The 22,427-nt window shown below is 48.6% G+C and overlaps 1 protein-coding gene across 1 annotated transcript; it reads right to left on the bottom strand.

Moving 5' to 3' along the window:
- Positions 1-2,148: 2,148 nt before the first annotated feature.
- LOC148828791 (sodium/hydrogen exchanger 6-like) lies at positions 2,149-22,427 on the bottom strand. Its single transcript, XM_088925832.1, has 16 exons — positions 22,072-22,427; positions 20,359-20,558; positions 18,105-18,182; positions 17,601-17,677; positions 17,130-17,242; positions 16,485-16,590; positions 13,345-13,481; positions 11,545-11,673; positions 10,964-11,052; positions 10,487-10,600; positions 10,077-10,188; positions 9,562-9,715; positions 9,082-9,112; positions 8,760-8,845; positions 7,668-7,773; positions 2,149-6,189 (listed from the first exon to the last, which is right to left on the bottom strand). The coding sequence occupies exons 1-16, from the start codon at positions 22,349-22,351 to the stop codon at positions 5,926-5,928; spliced, it is 2,076 nt and encodes a 691-aa protein (XP_088781958.1). The 5' UTR covers positions 22,352-22,427; the 3' UTR covers positions 2,149-5,925.

The following is a 22,427-nucleotide window of genomic DNA, read 5'->3' as shown; positions in this document are numbered from 1 at the left end:
GGTCACAGAGCGCACATGGCAACAGGATCTGCTTCAAACCCAGAAGAGGAAGTGAGGTGTGAACAGGAGTTTCCTTCCTGCTGCTCAGCGTTTCCAGGGTGAGGTTTTGTTGGCGTCTGGTCAAGGCAGAGCAGAGTGGTGCCGTACTGGAACCCAGAGAGACCCCGTTGCTTGGGATGGTCTTCCTCCCCCACCCCGCCCAGGTGCACACTTCTCCAAGCGCAGCTCTCCAGCATGGTTCTTGTGTGAGAGAGTGTGAGAAAAATGACTTTTCTTTGCATTGGGACAATCAGATCACCTTGCAGCAAATATTTTGGTTTCACGGTGCAGAGAGGGTGTCAATGCATCTGCAGGGCTGTGCACCTCCACAGGCAAGTTTCCTGTGTGTGTGGGTGCATCTTCATCGCCATCAGTCATCTCGCCACTGCGGAGCAGCAACGACAGGAAGATTCTTGCTCTACTGTCCCTTCTAAAACAACAGGTGCCCATTTTTTACCCCCGTTGTGTGCTAAGCGGATGAGCCATTGCAGGGACTCAGGTTGCGGGCTGTGCTTCAAGCCACCAAGGGCTGTGAGGGACTATTTCACACAAATCAAAATCACTTGCTCGGCCCTGTAAACAATACAAACAGAAATGTGGAAAAGCTCCAATACTAGTGAGACTTTCAGCACTCAGAAACATTCAGCATTTCAGACGGTAAATTAATTCTACCGTAGATCCATTCATGTCAAGTACAATTTTCAGAATTCTTCAAGCACTTCCTCCGCAGCATGTGCAAACAATACTTCTGCACAGAAGGATTCTTCATTCCCCCTGTGAATTCCCACTGAAGAATTCATAACCTGGGCTGAACTCCCATGAGCGTATTAGAATCTGTCTTTCCAACTCATAACACATGCCATTGCTTTCAGTGCAAACAAGAGTTCAAAGGTTAAGTAGCTCATATCAAAAGCAGTCAGAGGTCAAGTGCATCTCAGCTCTTCAAAATCATGCCTCCTAAAAGAAAATTCCTGGGAGATACCCAATTTGGCCCATCATATTGTTACAAACCCACAGTGGAGACAGAGGCAATCTTTCTGTCTTCAACACTTAACGTCGTACATTTCTGACTTTTCCCCCCGTCACACGCCTTCAGTAGACCAAAAAGGCCAGCATGCAGACAGAAAGCCTCCCCTGTATTCAGCTTGTGTGTCCAATCAGTTAAACCAAAGAGGGACGTTATGCAGTGCGATAGACATGACCGCAGAGGAAGGCATTCCTGCCATTTCAGAAGGTGATGATATGCTGGCCTGGGCTTTTAAAGGAATATAAACCAGAGCTCTTGGAATCTCACATCTGCTGTCAGGAATTCTGCAAAGACCATGACAGAAGGGTTTTTAGCTAGCAATAAAAAAAGGAACTGGAGCTTTCCTTAAATGTTAATATTCCCCCCCTGCCGTTTCATTGAACAAACATGAACAGATCAGGAGAATTCTTGCCATATTAGGAGCAGCAGCCTGACACCTGATCTCTCTCCAAACCGGGGAAGGGCTTTGGTAACTGGCAACGCATGTGCAGAGTCACACTGGCTTCAGCTGCGAAGAAACCTGCTTTTCATCTCCCACTCCTGCCTCTCGAGACGGAGATGAATTAGTGGTTTGCAGAGGAAAAGAAGAAAAAAAAAAGTGCGGGTTATAATGTCAGGCGGGGTAATATTTCAGGATTTACACACACGTCCTGCATTCCAGGATTTTGCATCTTTTGATTTTTTTTTAAAATCTCTAACTGGACTGTCAGTCATGATCATGCGTCTTGCTTCTCAGGAACTGTATCACGCAGTCATGCAGGAGGGGGCTGGTGCTGGCCTTTAAAGTGAACACACTGCACATTCCAAAGCACGAGATCTTTTTTAATTTCCTGAGATACTGCGCGTGACACCAAAGTGTCATTTGTCTTATGCGGAGGTCATGGTTATCTGCATTTTAACCTTTAGATTGCTTGCCTATTTAACCCCACTTTAATGCTCCTGGAAAATAAGAGTGTGGAAAAAAGATACCAGAAGCACCAATCTTCAGTATGAGAGCCCTGTGTGCTAATGGAGCAGAGCAAGAAAAAAAAAATGTACACAGGTTCTGAGGAAAAGGAAGCAGTCATTTTTAAACAAACGCATTATGGTTTCTTTTTATTTACAGTACCAATCCACGTGCCATCAACAGTGACAGGGAATTTACAATAAAGTGGGTGAAACAAGTCAGTAACTGCAACTCGTTTGAAACAAAAGCACAGGCTTTTGGGATCCAAACACCCACAAAGCCCGGCGCCGCCAGATCCACCTTTCAGAACCCAACATCTTGGACATTAACAATAGCGTGCAAGCCAAGTGCTCATGACCTATCGGAAAGGAGAAGAAAATAAAATTACAAATGTGGTACAAACACTACCTTTATTGCCTGTGAAACTTCTGTCGGGACTCCCTCTCCCCTTAGCACCTGTTCCAGTGTTGGGGACCAGACTGACTCTGTGGCCCAGACTCGGGGCTCCCGGCGACTCCAGGGCGTGATCTGAGCAGGAGGAGACCTCAGCCGCCCCTGAGCTCTCCTGGGGAAAGGTAGGAAGGCTCAGGCAGTTACACCTCAGCAGAGCTAAGGGGGCTGTCAGTCAGCTGCCCTTTCCAATAAGAAATCAAGCTTCTCTCTGAAGAAGATGCTTGGATATCCCTCTGAGGATATACAGTACGTCAGTCTCTTTTATGTTCAAACCAGTTCATAAAAACAAGGGAGCTTGTTAACACCATTACTCCTAATACTATACAATATATAATGACCTTAAAAAATAGATATTTCTCACTATTTTTTGTTCAGCTCCAGGTGACAGCCGATCTCCCTAAAATGGACCCTCCACAATAGGGGAACTGTGCTAATCTGACTTGTAGTTTCATTTACGGGACAGACACCCCTGTGGGAGGAGGCAGGAGCCCAAGTCACACCCCTGCCCAGGACCTGCCGGGCGAAATAATTCACAAAGACGTTTGAAGAAAAGATCAAACCATCCGGCAGCCTGCAAGAGACTTCTCCAAACACAACAACGCAATCCCTTCCGAGCTCAATCTACTGCAGCAGCTTCACAACTTGTTGCATACCAATTTGCACAAAGCAACAAAAAAAAAAAGACATTACAAAAACAACAACAACAACAACAACAACAACAACAAAAGTGCCAAGTGTTTTAATATTTGAGCCCACCCTTCTCCCTCCCCAGTCCAAACAAGTTGTAAGAGCTTCCTTAGCCATTGTGGTTAAGATGCATGCTTGAGTTTTAAAAAAAAGTAATAAAATAAAAAGCATAAGCCTTCATGACTTTCCTGCACAGCAGGCGATAAAAGGATGCCAATGGCTGAGGCCACTGGCATGTAGGGCTATCAGTGTGCACACGCTCTTGAGTCAGGCTGTGCTCGCTGCTCGGCAGGGGCCAGGCCTTGTCCTCCCTGCACCACTCACAACACGGGCTGCGACACCAGCTGCTTATCAGCACTTCCTCTCTCAGCCCGCAGCTCCAGTCCCAAGCCCGCGGCTGCTACTGCAATTACTGGCTTGTTTCTCTGGGCTTCGTCGGCTAAATGCATCGCAAATCCCCCCCTTGAACAGGTCGGCGCACGGCCATCCAGGGGACGATTTGTTTTTCCTTCACTCTTAAGCTTCCTGCTGCGATATGCAAATCAGCGGGAACAGGGGATTTTAGGAACGTCAGTCAGGGCTGGGGCCTGGAAAACATAATTCCCCATGAAGCGGGTTTGCTTTTGGTGACCCATCATAAACTTCAAATTGGTAAATGAGTAGCAGCACAGCCCCCAGGTGACACTAGAAAAGGTATTTATATTAACTACGGGCTTAACTACTGGGGGCGGGTGATGAAAACAAGTGGCAATTTGAAATTGGGAAGAAATACACTAACACTTCCTGACCCAGTGAATGCTAACTGGCCCTACAGTTGTTAAAATCTTTGATGACATAAGCAAAACACAGACCAACACAACAGATCATACAATAGTGTTATTATTCACTGTTTTTTACTCTGAGCCTCTGATGCCTCCCCCACCCCCCCCCCATTCAACACTGACACTGCCCCCACCCTAAAAAAAACAACAACCTTTCCATCTCGCTAAAGCAACTTCTGTACACACAGATCCCTAAAAACACCCCTGTGCCTCTTCCCTCCTATGTCCCGTTTAAAACCTCAGTCATCCACTGGGATATTCTCACATTCCTCCACATGGGATGCACTGGGGTTCACCGGCATATTCCTTTTGGAAAAAGGAGTCTTTTTTTTTTCCTCCTAAGAATGTCCCTTTTCCACACATCTCCAGCCTGACTCCTCCTTTTGTCCTCGCACTCCATCCAGCAATCTCTCCGGGTCTCACAGAGCAGACGCCAACAAACTCGCGCTCGGCTTTTTAGATCTGCCGAAGCACGACATGGCCAACAAAGACACATCTCACTGTCAGGGCAGGCCGAAACAACAGCTGCAGGTAGCTACTGCACAACACAGGTCTTCTGCAGTCCTGGAGGTCGCGCGCCAGAATGAGGACTCTGCCTCTCTGCCCTGTACGACACCATCAACAAACTATCTGGAAGATCACTGGAGCTTTGTATGTTAGATGCCTGAAGAAAAAAAGTGTCAAGTTAATGACAACATTTCTGAATGACAGCAGGCGCTGTGCCACCACAGGACCCAGGACAGATCATTCCTTGCCAACTTAGTTCTGCTTTTTTCTTTTCGAGATGGTCTGGTTAGAAATCCCAAGTGCCAATTTCAACGTTTTTAAAATCTGTTTTGTCTGCCAATATTTCGTGCAACACAAAGCAAGTGCCCAAGACACGATCTACAGGGACTTTTGAAAGAGCTTTCGAAACAGAATTGCAAACGAGTTCCTGGTATTTTTTTTGGGGGGGGGGGGATGTCAAAGCAGAGGGGATTTCAGAAGCTTTTCATGTTCCAACAAAAACAAATCCAAAACATATCAGAAGAAACCAGACTGGTCTGTTTCTTGATTAGTCCACAGGATGACGGCACCTTTTGACAGCTGGAAACACCACAAATGTCATATAACAAGGTGTGGGGAAAAAAAAACGAATGTCACAGTCAGAGGTCAGGATGCTAGGACTGACGAGTCTCAGACGTGTAACATGTAAGTCAGAGGCAAAAATGTCACAACACAACTACAGGCTTAGTGCACTGAGTGCACATGAGTACCGCATGGTAAGAACTCCTGCATTTGGTAGGATCGATGTACTCTCATATTCAACAGGCACTTGAATGCAATCACACAGCAACGCAGCTCCACTGAAACAACACGGCTCTCAGCCAGATACTGTCGATACCACTCACAGGGAAGGCAGTGTAGGCGACGTACTGAGTATTTGACACAAAACTGCCAAGTATGCACGGACATAAGCAAATAAAACATCCTACTGCCTGAACAGACACCTTACAACCCAACTTCATCAAAGCACACCAGAAGACCCTAATGACCATGCATTCCACATCCAGAAAAAACTGCAGCTGTTATAGCACACCTTGTTATATATGCAAATACGAATAATAATATTAAGCAGCCTTTAGCCTCGGCTGCTGTGTTGACTTTCCCGTTTTGAAAAATCGGGAGACACACATGCATGTTTTTCAAGACGGCAAACACTTCTCGAGCTACTCGGACGTTTTCTGCAGAAAGAGGCTGCCGCGCGGACCAGGCGACAGCCGTGCAGACGAACACTGACGACTTTTTAAGAATAGAAAAAATATAAATATCGCAAAGGTACGAGAGGGGTTTAAAAACAGGCAGACGGGACGGGGGACGGAGGACGGAGAATTCGTCTAGGGATTAAAGAATAAAAAAGAGGGACCATCCGTTAGAAACGCAGAGATGGGGGGGTGGGGGGAGCGGTCCGTTCACTCCCGCTGGCGGCTGGGCGCGGCGAGCGACGGCTCCGAGTCGTCCATGGGCAGGACCAGCCGCGTGCCGCGGATCACCAGCTCGTGGTCCCCGAAGGCCAGCTCGCTGTCCAGCGCCTCGTCGGAGCCCGCGGGGCCGGGGCGGCGCGCGGCGGCCGAGCCCGAGGAGTCGGTGGTGACGGTGGCGTCGCCGTACGTCAGGCTGATGTCGCTGTCGTTCAGGATCAGGTCCGAATCGTCGTCCTTCAGCTGCTCCCGGTTCTGCAGCGGAGGGAGGGACAAAAAAAAAAAAACACAACACTGAGCGCACCAGATCGGCGAAGACAGCGGTGTCACGGGGGAAAAGCAACGGATCTTCCACAGGTGCCCTGCAGCTAGAAGCGCCGCACCGCCAAGATGAGCCCTTTCACCTGTGACCTGTGACCTGTGACCTCAGGACCTGAGGAGGTTTGGGAGAAGGAGCAGTGTTATATGAAACATTTATTTCAGCTGAAGGGCAACACTCATAAAACAATCAAAACAATTAAAGTTTCAGTTTCAAGGGACCATCTTAGGACTCGAGCCCAAGAACTTTGTTCAAGGATGCACTTACATATCACACATTTCCCCTCTGTTCGACCGCTTGCCCCCTCCTAACCGGTATCCACACCTCGGAGTCAGGCTTCACACTTCAGAGTCAAGACGTCAGGACCGTGGGTGGAGTGATTAGTTACAAACCCGCAGGCCAGGAGAACATCAGCAAACACTCGAGAAGGTCCTACAGACCTCGACAAAAGCGCCCGATTTATCATCCGAGACGCGCAGATTTAAAATATCCAAACAAAAAGAGTGCTGATTATTGAAATAATTATAATTATTGAAACAGAGTTTGCACAACACAGCAGGCATCAAGGACAGGTGGCCTGAACTGAAACCTCTTCTTAAAAAAAATTATTAACTAGCTTTTGCAGACAACAGCCCTCTTGATAAACAAACAGCTAAATCCGTACACATGCTGCCCTTTAATCTGAGCTCCGAGACAGGAGTATTCATTGATGCTCGCTAGATACCCCAGGAGCATAACCAGGGAAAGCCTAAATGCTGTGTTTCCCTGTGTAGACGTTGCCAGGTCCTTTGTACAACGCACTGAAACTGCTATTTAAATCAAAACCAGATTTCCTTTTTACACGGCCCAAAACGGTAAAACCTCTAAACATGGGCATGTGTGAAGAATTCCTCCCCTCTCCCGCCAGACGGAATCGGATTATTTCGCTCCAGTCCACGGCGCGCTGACGGATGCCCGCAGCTGCTCCTCGTTTCCAGCCTCCTCCCGACTCAGGGAGCCTGACTCTAGCGCCCCTCCCAGAGGCCTGCACCACCACTGCGGGCCTGGCGAAGCCCTGCTCCACACGCAGGGGCACCGGACTCGTGACAAACGAGAGGAGCCATTCCGACCTTCTAGCTCGTTAGACAGTTAGTCACTAATTAATCCGAGGATCTCATCCCACTGTTTCTTGAAAGACGCCAGGGCAGCAGCTTCAACAGCATGGCGGGGGCAGCTTGCTCCACCCTCCCACAACCCTCTGTGTAAAGTAGTGCCCCCCCGTCTTCAGTTGTAAATGCACTTCCAGGTCGCACCCTCGGTGTTGTTTCTGGGTTCACCACTTCGGGGGCCCTTGGGGAGTTTGTGTACTTGTGTCGGGTCCCCCTCGTTGGTCCACCCCATCCGAGGCGCAACAGGAACTCGGGGCACCTCTCACCTCATAGGCCTGGGGGCTGGTGAGACACCTGGCCAGGGGTCCGCAGCAGCTGGGCAGCGTGGCGGTGAGCGGGGGGCCGCTGTGCGTCAGGATGGGCTTCAGGTAGCTGGAGAGCAGCGGAGTCAAGGAGCCAAGCAGCACCACCTGCGTCCAGACCAGTCGCCTCTAGGCTTAACACACCCAACACTTCCTGAACTGTACGAAACGAACTTAACAATAAACCAGGTGTTTTTACAGCACACCGGGTTCAGGAAAGGAATATTTAGTTTACTTCCATGCCTGTGCAAGGTTTTTCTGCAGTTGGACATATAAAACTTAATTGCTTTCAGAAACTAAGCAATTACATACAGTACACAGCAGCAAGTCTACATATATAGCATTAGAAAGGTACTGATTTCATTTCTTTAACTAATCTACAATCGGCGTGGGATGGATTCTGGAAAAGAAAGAGCTCAAACACCTATTTTGTAAAGGCTGGTGCAATGGATCATCGCAGGGCTGTGACTTGTCCTCTGGTGTTTATCAGAGCAATCACACAGATAGACCTCTTGTTAGGTTTGCTGATGACACAGCCCTGGTCAGCTTAGCAGAGAACCCAGAATGTCATCCTGGGCCCATTCTAAGTCATATTCTTGAATGGAGCAATGAAACTCCTCATTGTTTGCAGGGAAAATGCTGCCACTCTCCAACCTGTAATAAACAGGCAGACTGTAGAGGTTGTAGAAACCAGCGTCATGGAAATAATCGTTTCTCTCCTTTGCAATCGCACTCTTTAAATAATGTCAAATAGTTCTTTTATGTCCTGAAGTACTGCGTGTCCTGAACTCTTTGTTAGTGATGGATGTTTCTGTTGTATAACCGTGTCCAACACTTCTGCAAAACAAATTTTCCCTTGGGGAGAATACATCTCGAACTGCAATCAGCTTTGTATGTACTACAGCATGTCCGTGATATAGACAAGTAGCACCAGCAGAGGGCAGTATTGCAAAGTTCTTACTCTTCCCAGAACGTTCAGCTTAGACTGGAGCTAAAGCACTACTCTTGATGTGCAGGTGCTCCCCCTACTGAGAAACCTGCTTTTTCAAAGGATACTTGTGGTCAAAATTGTACCAGTGCCTGAAGAGCCAGGCACTCTCGTGTTTGGTACTTCTCCGTTCTCCTCCATCTGCAACAGTCTGCTTTGGAAACACATGCACAACCCACAGGCATCAGTAATGCGGGACCAGTCAAACGATCAAATTTAGAAAGCACAGGTGTATCGGGAAAACTTAAAATGGCCTTTTCACGAGATTCACACAGAATGATTTGTTTACTACGGGGATGATTTCAAGATAAAATAGTCTTATGCATTATCAACCCATCAGCTTTTTACAGTTGCTGCCTCAAAACTCCAAGCCAAATGTTCTGTACTTACCAAGTTGTCTTGGTCTGAATCCACTCCAACTCTGTTGAGATACAACAAACAGGAATCAGAGGTCCATTCAAGCACAGAAGCTAAAATCAGACAGTAGCTAGACAGGCTACTGCACGAGTTAAGTGCATAGCGCTTGACCATGAGAAAACATGCTCTTACTGAGAATGTTTTGTCATAAAATGTGTGAAAAAACACTTCTACGCACTAGTAACAAACTACAAACTTGCATTATTGCTGTTGCACTGGCAGAGATTACCCGATTAATATGTCACTTATTCTTTTAAAATCGGGGATGTCCAGTCCTGGTTCTGGGGGGTCAGTGTATTTTACCGCTCAGGTCTTAATGACCTAAACCAATTAAAACAGCTCCTCCCAGCTGATCAGACTTCGGAAAATCCGCAGACACACGGGGCCTCCAGAACCGGGATGGGCCGCCCCTCTGTTTCCCCACACCGGCACTGGGGTGCGCTCCCTGCTCACCGGATTCGCAGCCAGGACAGCATCTGCGTGGTGCCGCCCCCGCAGACCCAGACGGTGAAGAAGACGATGAGCAGCGTGGTGGAGAACATCATCCGACTGGCGTACGTGGCGGTGTCCCGGATCGAGAGGGCAAAGGTCATGGCTCCCCGCAGGCCTGGAGCGCCACAACACACAGCACTCTGACAAATGTCACACTGCTCGGCCCAGACTCTCCAGCACCTTCTTACCATCAGGGTGGGCATCGGTTCGGTGATACGATTGTACCTCAGAAATATGTGGAAATAACTGTAGCCCAAAAATATACCCCCCCCCCACCCCCCCACACTGTCCACTCGATCACACCCCTGGTGAAAGAGGAGGTGAGAGGGACTGTGAAGAAAGTCCCACAATACCACTGAAATGGCTGCTGATGAGTTCAGCACATAACAAAAATCCAGAGCTGGAGGAGACATTGACCGCAAGAACGCATACAAAATCTCACACCTAACTTCTTTCTGCCACACTGGGGGCTGTACCTGCAAACATCATCATGTGCTGGAAGTTGGAGCCAATCTTGTTCCTCCTGCCCAGGTTCAGCAGGAAGGAGAGGGGGTAGATGTTGGCAGCTCTCCCCAGGAAAACAGCCAGCTGGGGTGGGGTCGCTGCTAAGGAAAAGTCCCTGTGGAAGTCGGCAGCAGCCGTGCTACACTGACCACATAGACATGTGCCAAATTATCAATGACTTATATAATCAGTCATGTCATCAGAGCAATTATTAGAATACAGCTCTAAAACACCATAAATCTGGGAGAAAGGATATTAAATTTGCTATTTTTCTTCTTTCACCACAGAAGAAACAGTACTTGCATGGTTCCCTCACATTATGTGCAAGACAGAAGCAGGTCATGGCAAACATGCCTGCCTGTGGGTTTGTGGCTCAGGATACAAAGGCTCCCACGATGAAGGTGGGGTTGAAGACGTGGTTCTGGAACGTGAAGAGTGTCAGGCCCATGTAGGAGAAGATGAAATTCTCAGCGAGGAAATTCAGGAGCTCAAACAACTAGGAATCCAAACACAACACGAGCAAGTCAGTCCCCAACCCAGGGGAGAAACAGAAACGCAGGACTAGGCTCGACAGCTGCTTTTACACCGAATCACAAGTGCACTTGTGAATCCAAAGCCAATCCGGAGAGGCCTGGGGCATGGGGACTGGGATCAGGAGGCAGGGGCTGGACGTCAGACAAACAGGGAACAGACTGGGGTGAAAGAAAACCAGACTGAACAATTAAAAATCATTTTGATCACCCTGTGCAGTCCAATGCGCCCGTCTACAAACCTAAGAGAAATACCCCCATGCTTCCTCGCTTGGGAGTTTGTCCAAACCCCACCTGTGCCCGTCCCACTGAGGTGCACAGAACCATACCTGCTTGGTCCTGTCCTGCGACTCGGGGGACAGGTTGTTGTAGGTGTAATGCGCCTGGGTGATTCCACAGAACAGCACAGCCACCACTCCTGCAGGAGAAGAGCGGAATGAGAGTGGTGCATTAAGTACACACCAGCCTGGTACAACTGGGTAACATCCTGCCTGGGTGACCTGCCCCCACCTCTATCTTGGATGGAACTCACTTACCCCACCCTTGTGGCTGAGGCAATCACTGCCAGCACATTCCCTGGCAGAATTTCAGTCAAAATCATCTCTGTACGGGGCAGAAGGGACCTATATGCCCGCATGAACGTCACGCCAGTTTTAAAATATATATTTTTTAATTTTGCAGAAGTCTTTCTAGAAAAGGGGATGCCCACGTGCCCTTTTCTGATAAAATAACCTTCCCTCGGAAACATGTTTTGCTTCCAACACAGTCTCACTATCTCACATCCTCAGTTTAAGCTTGTTTTTGGGATTAGGAATTCTGTTGCAAGGACAGGGCGGAGCAGGGCAGGGCAGGACAGCAGGCTGGGCGGCTGCTGCGGGCAGGCAGGACCCCTGCGCCCCCTGCTGGTTACCTGTGAAGCCACACGCCTCAGCCAGCAGGAAGGTGCTCCAGGACATGAGGAAGAAGAGTGCCGTCTCCAGCAGCTGGAAGTCGCGCAGCTTGGTGAACTTGGTGACGTGGGGGCAAGGGGAGAGAGTCAAGGAAAAAAAAAAGGGAGTGCTGTAGAAGAGGGCGATGGACACGCAGTCATCGCTGGAACAGTGGTCACTGCTGCAGATCAGTCAGACCCCAGGCCTCCAACCCTCTGGAGCTGGACAGGCCTACAGGGGTCCCGATACCGAAGATCAGGACTCTGAAGTGTGTTTAGCTGGTTCCTCTGCCCTAGAAACACACCGAAGCCCAATGTCCAACAACGAATGAACTACCATGCTATTGTAAGACTGTACACAGCAACATTATCACCGTTTTGCCCGGTTGAGTGGCACACACTCGGCATGTGAGCAAGGCTGCGCCTGGTCACTCCTGGAACGCAACGACTCTCAACGACACGCCAGACTGCTGCTGGAATCGACGCCGGTGGAGCAGAATTTCCAGTGCAATTCCCTAGTCTGGCGATCTGGGACACTGCACTTCAGGAGATGCCATTTGTCAAGTGAGACGTGACACCAGGGCCCTAGCTGGTGGGTGATTAATCCCATGGCACAGTTCATGAGATCTGGGTCTAATCTGGCTTCCTTAAGTCCCTCTACTTAAAGTTGCCAAGCTTTTCTCACTTCTCTGCTTGACCCCTGCTCTCCTGGTAGAGCTCCTGGTTCATAATCTATGGCTCCATGGATTCAACAGATCCATGTGGATCCAATCTACGGGATGGTTCCGTTACTCGGTTCTCCTCCCCACTGATAGCTGGCGTGTGTGGCGAGTGGACTGGTGCAACTTGGCTGCCGTTGCATCATCCAGGTGGTGGAGGGGAGGCCCTATTGCCTGCACTTTGAGTGGAGTGTCCAGGAAAGTGCTTTAGAAGTGTAAGGAATTATTTATATTATTTACATAATGGCTGCAACTGTGTCACCCTGGTGGGAGCTGCGGTGGATGAGGTACTTCCCCTCCTACAGTATATGTAAAACATTTTGAGGTCCTTTAGGGTGCAAAGTTCTATACAAATGCAAGCGATTATTATCAATTATATAGTAAAACAAAGCTTTGGCACACCTACAGGAGCATTATAGATTAAGTGTGATCTGCAGGACTGGCTCCATTGCAGGGAACACAAGGAGCAGCACAATGCTGTATAACAGGAAGGAGCAGGAAACTACAATTCCCTCCCCTGACCACCAAGGCTGCAGCTGAGCCTATTTGCTTAATAAATGACAAAAATGGAGAAGAAAAAAATAAGCTAAAACGTCCATTTTTAGTTGCCAATATGCAAATGTCTTTTGCAATGCATTTCCATTGTAAATGCTTCAGCCTTAATAGATCTTCCTCAGAACTACACATCATGACAAAGCATGATTTCGAGACCAGAAGTAATAATGGCTGTGCATTCTCATGGCTGTGCATTCTCTCAAGGCCTGCTCTTTAATGTAAATACATAATTCTGAAAGCAGTTAAACATTTGGGACTGCTTGCATGTGTATTTCTGAAGTATGCTGAAGACCCGTGTCTGCGTGTCTGCGTGTCTGCGTGTCTGCGTGTCTGCTTCAGTGTGGTCTTACTGTTGTCTCCGAAGAATAAAAAGGAACTGATTTAGTTGAATTTCCCTTACGTTCTCCTGACAGTAGTACAAATCACATGTCTGTTGCACCATGCACATGAAGAACAGTTAAAAAAAGGACACACAACATGCATCAGAAATCAGTGAAGGATATCAAGGCAGTCACCACTCCTGTTGCTGCTCCCAAGGCAAAAGACCCGCTGAAGACTCCCAGGAAAATCCCAAAGGACTTCAACATGGCTGTGACCTCGAAGGTGTGACTGTTATCTCCAGCAGGCTGGTAAGCCACGATGGACCTGAAACCCCAGGGAGACGGCTGTAAGTCTTCTCCGTCAACCACGAGGATTGCAAGCAAGAGCAAGATACTGTACTCGCCGCTGTGTCACAAAAGACTCTGGTATAATCATCTGAAAAAACGCTAGAGTACTGTAGTGCACACACTCTGGGCCCAGTCTGTGTGCCATTGTTTTCAAGCAAAATTTAAAGATGTGAAAACATCAATGATTGCAGGAATGGTTGCACAAAGGTGATACTTTTTATACTTTTCATCTTTTTTTGCAGGTGATTACAGCCATATATATTAACATGCACTTCGATCCATCACCATTCAGACGATTAAAACAGAGGCGGTCTGAAGTTAACAACGTCAAGGAACACGTCACTCCAGGCAGAAACCGCAGAGAAAATATGAACCAGAAGGAAATGTGAAAAGGGAGAATGCAAGACAGCAGTACCCTAGCACACTCTGTACCAGGCACTGCGATATTTAATTAAGATAATGGTGCATTCCTTCAAACGGCATTGGAAAGAGAGCAAAATATAGAAAGATAAAACGTCTCTCTTAGAAATGCATCTGTTCCCCAGTGAATTTAAACAGAAAAAATGTCTGTTTTCATACACGCCGGTTCAAACTGTCCCCCCCCCCCACCCCCCAGTGTTTTTGAGGGCCTCCTGGGGCGGTCGCCTGAGTGCAGGCTGAGCCGTGTGATTACGGGTTCGAGCCTGGGTCCTCTCACTGTGACTCAGCAACACAGCTTGCGGTCTCCCGCAGGAACACACCTCCTCTCCAATCAGCCCTGAGCCCCGTGTACAAGGTTGGGCTGCCTGTGATGCGTTAGAAGACAACAGGCTTGAATGTCACTCTCCCGTGTGCGGCTGCAGGGTCCATTCATGCCCATACATACATGAGAGCCATGCCGCGAATCTCCTGTGAATCTGGCAATTCCAAATTGGATGGTATTAAAGATATGTAGGATTCTAAACTAAATTTTTAAAAATGTTTCCCTTATGTGCCCACTTATCTTTGCTACATTAGCTGGATGACATAATGAGATCCAATTTGAAACGGATTGGCCTGAAAATCCTGGGATGTCGGTTTTCACTGTGCACAGTTCACACAGGAGCCAATATCTTACCACTCACCTGTCCAACATAAAGATACGGACTACAACAGAAGAAAGCTGAAGACAAGAACAAGCCATTCATCCCATCAGAGCTTATCATTTTCACTAAGTGATATAGCTATAAGCTACAGAGGTGCAGCTATACAGGGGCTGGGCTACTAGTGCCTGCTTATCTAGGGGTAAAGCCGCTATCTGGGACTCACAATGCATGGGATGTCAAGCTCTTTAGTGACAATGCATTTAAGAACCATTGATCTCAGTCCTGCAAGCCTCCAAGCCTTTTGGGAAGAGACAGTGGAATAATAAAAAGCCTGATGTTCACAAAAAGGGCAGCAAACCAAGCCCAGGAAAACGGAGTAATAATTCCTGTTGAGTGTGCAGCCACTGTCAGAAAGAGTGCAATTCCAGTAAGAGACACCAGCCTGCACTCAGACACAGCTGGTTGGGAGAAAGGAGTACATGTCACAACAGAAACAGACAGGCCTTGAAAAAGCAAAGTGTGGAGTAAATGCTTGCAGGCCTGCACAAGCAAATCAGAAAACTAATCAGTGGAAAATTTAACAGAGCACACAGGGGGTCTATTCCAATCACACTAAATGCACAAGGAGCAAATTACCAGAAAAAAAATGGGGATTTGTCTTCTTCCCCAAACTGCATAACTAGCAGAGACTGTATCCTGCACTGGGCACAAAGCTACCTAGCAGACTCCTCTTTCAAAACAGCTTCCCTGCCTGTGCTCCTCCTTCCTGCCCACATCACCCACAGGGACGCTTGTTTATCGTTGCAAAGCTACACATCTTCCTCCTGCAAGGACAGCTAGACTTTCATGCAGCCTCGCATGCAATCAGCCCATTTTATGCAAAAAAAAAAACCATAAAGGTTAGAGAGACCTAGAACCTCAAACACTAACATGAGCAAAATCTGTTGCAGATCAGTACCTGATGTTAATTTAGGCAAGCACGTTCAGGAGTACTGCTAATCAGGATCAACTGATCTAGACCTTCGTCTTCAGGCTTCCCACAGTCCCTCACTGGATAAAGTCCCAGGAGTCTTCCGTTTCAGCAGCTTTTCATAACAGTGTCGTCAACAAGCTGTACACCCCACTGATCCCTGCCTCATTCCCCACTTGTTCACATTACCATTCTGCAGGACTGTAGATTTAGCTCATCAGTGTAAATATGAGCAGCTTTCACCACCCGTCTCGGTACACAGAAACCTAGGGTGTACTGTATCTCAGTTATTCAGGCGATATCCCCCCCCCCCCCCCACCCCCTTTTCTAGGACTGTTCTGGGACATTTTTTCCTTCCAAGGTCTAGGAAGAATGATGAGAAATTTTTATAGCGCTTCCTATTTTTTTTCCCCCCGGATCTGGCGAGAACCTGGGGGTGTCGCGACTGACTTCATCAGAGCTGTGGCCACACAAAGCACGGCTCACTGGTAATTTGCTCCCCGTGTTGTCCTGGCACTCCAGGGTTACGTGGCCTCTGCTCTGCTCTGAAGCAGCACCCATTGGGAGACATCCCCCGTGCGTTCGACACGCCTTGACCCCACTCCAGCGCCGAGGCTGCGGCCTGCTTCCCCAGCCCCTCGCGGGCCCTGCGTTTCCCGTAATAAATAAGAATTCTGCAAGCAAACAACGGTCAGGTCAGGGGTTAGTTATTCTTTAGACCCACAGCACAAGCACACTCTTCATCAGCAGCCTTCAGCCGACTCTGTTATCAACACCAGGCGGGCAGGCCGCTTCTGTTGCCAACTCTTCAGGGCAGTGCCCCGGAGCAGCTCCCAACCTTAAGGTTGGCACAGAAGATGCGATTTGCAACCCCCACCCCTCCCGCCTCAGGCACCCAGCCGCACAGACAAGACAGCCGCCCACGCCGCCCGGGCGCCGGACTCACGAGGAGAGGACGATGGCCACGGCGTCGTTGAGGACGCTCTCGCCGAAGAGCAGCGCGTACAGATCCACGTCCACCTGCAGCTCATGGAAGATGGCCAGCACGGTCACTGTGGAGGGGGTGGGGGGGGGGGCAGCCGGAAGGAGAGGGGAGAGAAACACTTGGTCAAGCCCTGCCGCCAGCGCCAGACCTCACCACGTCAGAGACCTGCGATTGGCCGTCGCGAATCAAGCCGACGCTCTTCCCAATACCGGAGATCTGCACGCCCCCACCTCCTGCGTGCGGTTTGTCGGGCAGAGCAGTAATACATACACAATAACGCATTCTCCAAGAGCTTCTCTGAAAGCATTAGCAACAGTCGGAGCCTGACTGCACGCGGCACGCCAGCCCAGCGACACACCTCCTGGCACAGACCTGACGGAGCGCAGGAGCACGAGGACTCGGGTACGAGCCTGCACTGGGTGGTGTGAGAACTAACCGCGTGCTGAGCTGCTTGTACTCGCGAACAAACCAGAGCAATGATTCCAATGGCTTCTTCTCAGTTGCAACCCTTCGGATACTGTAAGGTTTCACTGCCCTGATGATCACAAACCCAGGAAAGACATTAAACAACACGACAGCGGAGACCCATCCGGGCGAAGTGGGTACCTGGGTCAGTGGCAGAGACGATGGCCCCAAAAAAGAGACAGTCTGTGAAGAAGAAGTCTCCTCCCAGCTGTCCAACCTTCTTCATGAGCATCACACATCCATACATTATCATCCTGTTAAAGAATGCGGGCAACAGGAAAGGACCGAAGAGAGAAGGAATTAAAACTCACTGACCTGCCAAACTCTCCTAGCAGAAGAAAACATGTCACAGTTGAGATAAGGACAGACAGACAGACAGACAGACAGACAGACAGACAGACAGACAGACAGACAGACAGACAGACAGACAGACAGACAGACAGACAGACAGACAGACAGACAGACAGACAGACAGACAGACAGACAGACAGACAGACAGACAGACAGACAGACAGACAAGGTCTTGAGCAATGCATTAAAAAAACTCTGAAAGCAAGCAGGCATCACCTTAACATTTCAGAGGCCATAACGACCTACTCAATCTCTGCTCACCCTATGACAAAACAGGATATGACAGTCCCAATAAAGGCATAAGCCAGGATGGACCCCAGGTTTCTGAAGAAGTGTCTCTGAAACAGAAAACAGAAGATAAAATGGTTGAATGAATTTTACTTTTCTGACAGCAACGAGCAGAAACTACTGCTTAAGCCTCATATGATCTGCAGTACATTCCAGTTATACAGTCACAAACTTCTGGGGGTCAAATCTCATCACTCTCATCTCACATAGCTCCTAGTCATGTTCTGGCAATTGCTTTTTCGTTCGTTCCCGTTTCATTTTGGTTTGACGACAGCGGAGTCGCTGGGTTCCATCCCTGAAGCCCCCCGCTCTCCTCTGCTCTGTGATGCAGGACTGTCCTTCACTTCCCCTCTGAAAGAAGCCCTGTAAGTCCTACTGGAACTGCAAAAGCAAATCTTGTGACCGAAACGACTTTCCCCATTCTTTTCCCAGAAGATACAACTCGCCCTTTTCTGCGCGGACTCAAAACCTACTCACCCGTTTCAGGCTGTACCCTGCGTGAAAGATTATAGGTGGCAGCAGAATGTTGAAGAACACCTCAGGGTCAAAGGTCACCTGGAGAGAAGTTAAAAAAAAAAAAGAGTCACAAGGACACAGGAATCCACTCTCCCGGGTATCATATACAATGTAGGGAAGAAAAAAAACCCACACAGAAAAATCAAACTGATGCGACAAACAGGCCTTTTGCTTTTACAAGGGCGTGAGATTTTTCAATTATTTTGCACCTTTTACATTGGCAGGCAAAACCTAGGCTTTTTCAGTAGAAACAAGAACTAGATTTGAATATAACCCAGCCAGGAATACAGGATGTTTTGCAGGTATGGCACAATCCAATACAGCTCATAAAAGTGATTTCTAATGCCAATGCAAATTGCAAGCCTAAACGGAAGCCGGTGGGCCGACAGCAAGCGGATATGTAAATTATCTTCCACAAGAAAGTGTGTTTGTTGTTCCTTACAACGAGGTAACTAGAACGTCATGCAAAGTGCCACTTGGCAGGAATGCATGTTGCACGATCTCGATGCCCATCAAGGCAGGAGGACAACCTTCCCCAGCTGGAAACCAATTTGGGGGGAAAAACCGGGCGCCCCAAAGTCCACATGCTGTGCCCCAGCAAAACCCAGCTCTGCTTGAGCAGCAGCAAGAAGGACAGTAAGCCTGCGTTTCCACGAATCAAACCACAACGCCACCCTCTCGCCAGCGGCAAACTCCAAACGCATCACCCGATGGTGGTCTTTCATTCGCCAGGGGCTTCTCTCGAGTCCACCCAGAGGAAAACCTCCACAGACCCCAGTGGGTGGAATTCACGAGTTGGATCAAACTGGTGTTTAATCTGGGCCTTGGTCTTGCGGTTCTCACCAGCAGTGCAGCTGCAGGGAAACCTGATACACCCAGCTCGTTCCAGGATGTGTAAGTGTACATAGTGTGTTGATTCACACTACACGGCATTCACTAGTGCATAATGGAGTTACAACATTTGAATTTCATAACTCACTTAACCTGTGCCCTCGAGGTATTGTTACAGTCAGAGTGAGTTAGGAAGAAGCACTGAGGGGAACTGTGTAAATTTCCATGGCAGGACTAGCAAATGTCATTTAGATTAGAAGAAAAAGTCATATTAAATAAACAAAAGAAATCTGAATACAACGTAAGTATTTCATGCACTAGACTTTAACAATTAGTGCAACGTTCTGAAATGTACTAAGCACACTTGTGTGCAAAAACCTCCTACGATTGCAAAAGCCCAAATAAATGCCAACACATAAAAAGAGAATTTAATTGCACTTGTCCATATGGCAATAAACTGAACTGAATGAGCCCCATGCAAGTGTCCACACAAACACCCCTTGCTCTAAAACCTGAAACACCTGCTGCGAAATGCTCTGTGCAGAGGTCTGGAGTTCCTCTGTCGGGTGTATGTCACACACGTAAAGTTGGCAGGAACGTATTTAATTCTTCAAGGACTTTGCACCTTGTCAGTGCTAACTGAAGCCTTACAACCGTACACAGCTTCCTAACTGTACAACAGGCAGACGGGACAGAGATTTCTTCGAAGGGCACGAATGAGTCTTGCGACAACAGGGTGCATTTTTATCCACATACGTTTATCTGCGTCAACAAAAAACGGCAAATGATTGAGTTTCCTTAAAAATCCTAATCCACACGCCTTAACACGATGTCAAAGGCAATTCCACAGAGTGCTTACAGAGTTTCCAGAAGGAAGGTCCGCCCGGGTGAATTCACGATGGAAACGCAGGGACGTATACTAAGTCTCACCAGGTGTCCCGAGGGGCCTGCACTTTCTGAATACCTCTGAAGACGTGCTTTCTAACTAGCGCCAGTACAACAGGGGATGCAGCTGGGAGTGTCTTGTAATAACTGTCTAAAAAAAATAAATCAAGGGGAACACAAAAGAAGTCATGCAGGGTATGTACCCGGGCTAAATTTGGTCCTGAAACATCTTTTAATGTTCCTTTTGTAACTTTACTTTGACTCTGTGTGTCCGTGTCCGCAGGTCTGCTGGTGGGCATGGTGCTGAGGTGACTTGGGTGACTTGGGACCAAGCTCTGGGTGACCTCAGGCAGGACAGATGAAGCCACAAGAGGCCCAGGGAAGCGAGCGCAGGTGAGGGTGCCCGAAGTGTGGCCGGTTAGAGCAGGCTTGTCTTCCCCCAGCCGTGGGTCAAGGGTTAGGGGTCAGGGGTCACAGGGCGGGGTGCAGTCCACCTTACCTTTCGGAGCATCTCATTGTCCTGCACGTTGCTGACCTCGTTGGCGCTGATCTCGCCCTTCAGCGTGTACTCGTAGAACTTCCCGCTGGCGTTGACCAGCAGGGTGGCTGGGCTGGTGTTGACCTGGCAGCTCAGAGTCATGTTGTTGATGTCTCTGGGCACGTGAATCCCATACCTCAGCACCACGCCCACCAGCAGACCTGCGGACACGGACACACAGAGTCAGGGTGCCGCCCATCTCCCTGCCCTCGTCCTGGGGTCCCTCAAACACCCCAGGTTTCTCCAAGGTCTGGAACCTGACATACCTGGCAGTATGGCTGAAGAAGCTAAGGCCAGGATAAGTCATAAAGCAACGACCAAAGGCTTTTAAACTTGATTATGAAGCAATTTAAGGGTGACTAAAAATAAAACTTTAGTCCTGGCCTTATATGAGGGGTTACAAAGTCAAATCATTGTAGTGCTATCATCTCAGCCTAGGGTGTCACAGGGACCACAAGTTGTTCAGGCAAAAAGACATTTCACAAACTCATGGTTGCTTAGGCAAAACCCCTGTACTCTGATAGCACTCCAGAGCTAAATCATGCAAATACCCGCTAATCACCGGAGTTCATGCCATTTCGCCACACCTTCTTAACATTTTGTAAGGGCAATATGATTACCAGTTATTAATGTGTTAATTCAACTACTGATACCGTCTCAGCAAATAAACCGAATACCACTAAATAAAAATAGGACCGACACATTCTGCCACCTTCCTCTGCCCGCTGCCGGAAACAAAACCTCCCCGGTGTTTGAGCTGCTCAGCACAGAGGACGAGACAGTAGCTCTCCTTCACGGAAGAGGTTTGTGAAGACTGCTGCCCGGAATGAGGCTAAACCAGACTCTCGAAACTGAACACGGCAAGGCGATCTTCAGTAATTGCTGTTTTGTGTCTCCACGGAGATGGTGCAAAGACAATACTTCTCTAGAACAGTTTTGCAACACGTATTCAGCTCAGTGAATACACAAAAAAAAGCGTTTCGCTTGGTTTCTGCTTGGGAAGGAAATTGATTAACCTGGGCAGTCATGGGAAACACAACTTGAAAACTGAGAAGGTAGCTGGGTATGAGCGCTGAGCAGCACATCCTAATGCGTAAAAACTAACATATCTCACGTTTTCCTCGCACAGTGACGCTATTTTCAAGCGTCACGTGTTACAGGGAAATTCTAAAACATTTAGCAGCCTTGCTTAATCCCCCCAACATCGCTTCTTGACTCGAGAAGAAAACCTTCCAGTGCGGTTCTTTGCGTAATAAATAGAAAATAAAATACCAAGTTTTCCAGTCCCCTTCCATCCAACCGTCTGGAAAATTCCCTTTTTCTACGCAATGGGGTTTATTATTAACTATTCTGGCTTCGTATTGTGCTCAATCACAGCGCTGATGTTGTTAGCGTCTGAAAAGATAACGAGTGCATTTTTGCAGGAGTAGGTGGTAGCTGTAGCAACAACGTTATCAGGCTCAACATTCGTACAGGGACCAGAGACATTAAACTCACACAAGAAGGCCCTGACTTGCCGGTAAACACACTACAAACGGCACAGCATAACAACGGGCACAGCTGTACCGCACATGACTGCTACTACCAGCAATACAGAGACGCAGGTTCTCGCTAGTTCCTCATAAATCCGACACCGCGGCGCCGCAGTTTCGGTCGCTCGGGTAGGATCCTCACCGTAAATCATAGCCAGCCCAGTTTCGTGCAAGAACCTGAACCGGCGGTGTTTGAAAAGCCAGATGGTCAGGATGGTGAGGGTGAGCAACATGATGAAAATCAGCAGGTTGGCACTGTCCTGTCTGTGGCTCTCCTCTGCCTGTTTCTCCGTGACGATGTCCTCCATGCCGGCGTCTTCGGCCCGGCTCAAGCAGAGGGAAACCAGCAGGCTGGCCAGCACGGACAGGGCCAGGCGTCCGGAGACCCCCGCGGCCGCCGGCTGCTGAGTTTTGAAGCCCATGGCTGTGCTGACGGCGCCCCCTGATGCGTGCTGTCGTCTGCCGGGGTCGGGGCTGGTCCTGCTCGGCTCCCTCACT

The sequence above is a fragment of the Atractosteus spatula genome, chromosome 9 (genome assembly GCF_055471065.1).
Source record: "Atractosteus spatula isolate fAtrSpa1 chromosome 9, fAtrSpa1.hap1, whole genome shotgun sequence".
In the NCBI taxonomy this organism is placed as follows: Eukaryota; Metazoa; Chordata; class Actinopteri; order Semionotiformes; family Lepisosteidae; genus Atractosteus; species Atractosteus spatula.
This window is presented reverse-complemented; position numbering and strand designations above follow the sequence as displayed.

Bases quoted from the DNA above. Each gene is read 5' to 3' on its own strand.
- LOC148828791 (XM_088925832.1), bottom strand. From the start codon at position 22,351: ATGGGCTTCAAAACTCAGCAGCCGGCGGCCGCGGGGGTCTCCGGACGC. The intron at 9,113-9,561 runs GTGAGCAGGGAG...GTATCTCAACAG, and splicing joins CTGTCCTGGCTGCGAATCCG to AGTTGGAGTGGATTCAGACC. The intron at 7,774-8,759 runs GTATCCTTTGAA...GCTGCTCTCCAG, and splicing joins TGGTACAATTTTGACCACAA to CTACCTGAAGCCCATCCTGA.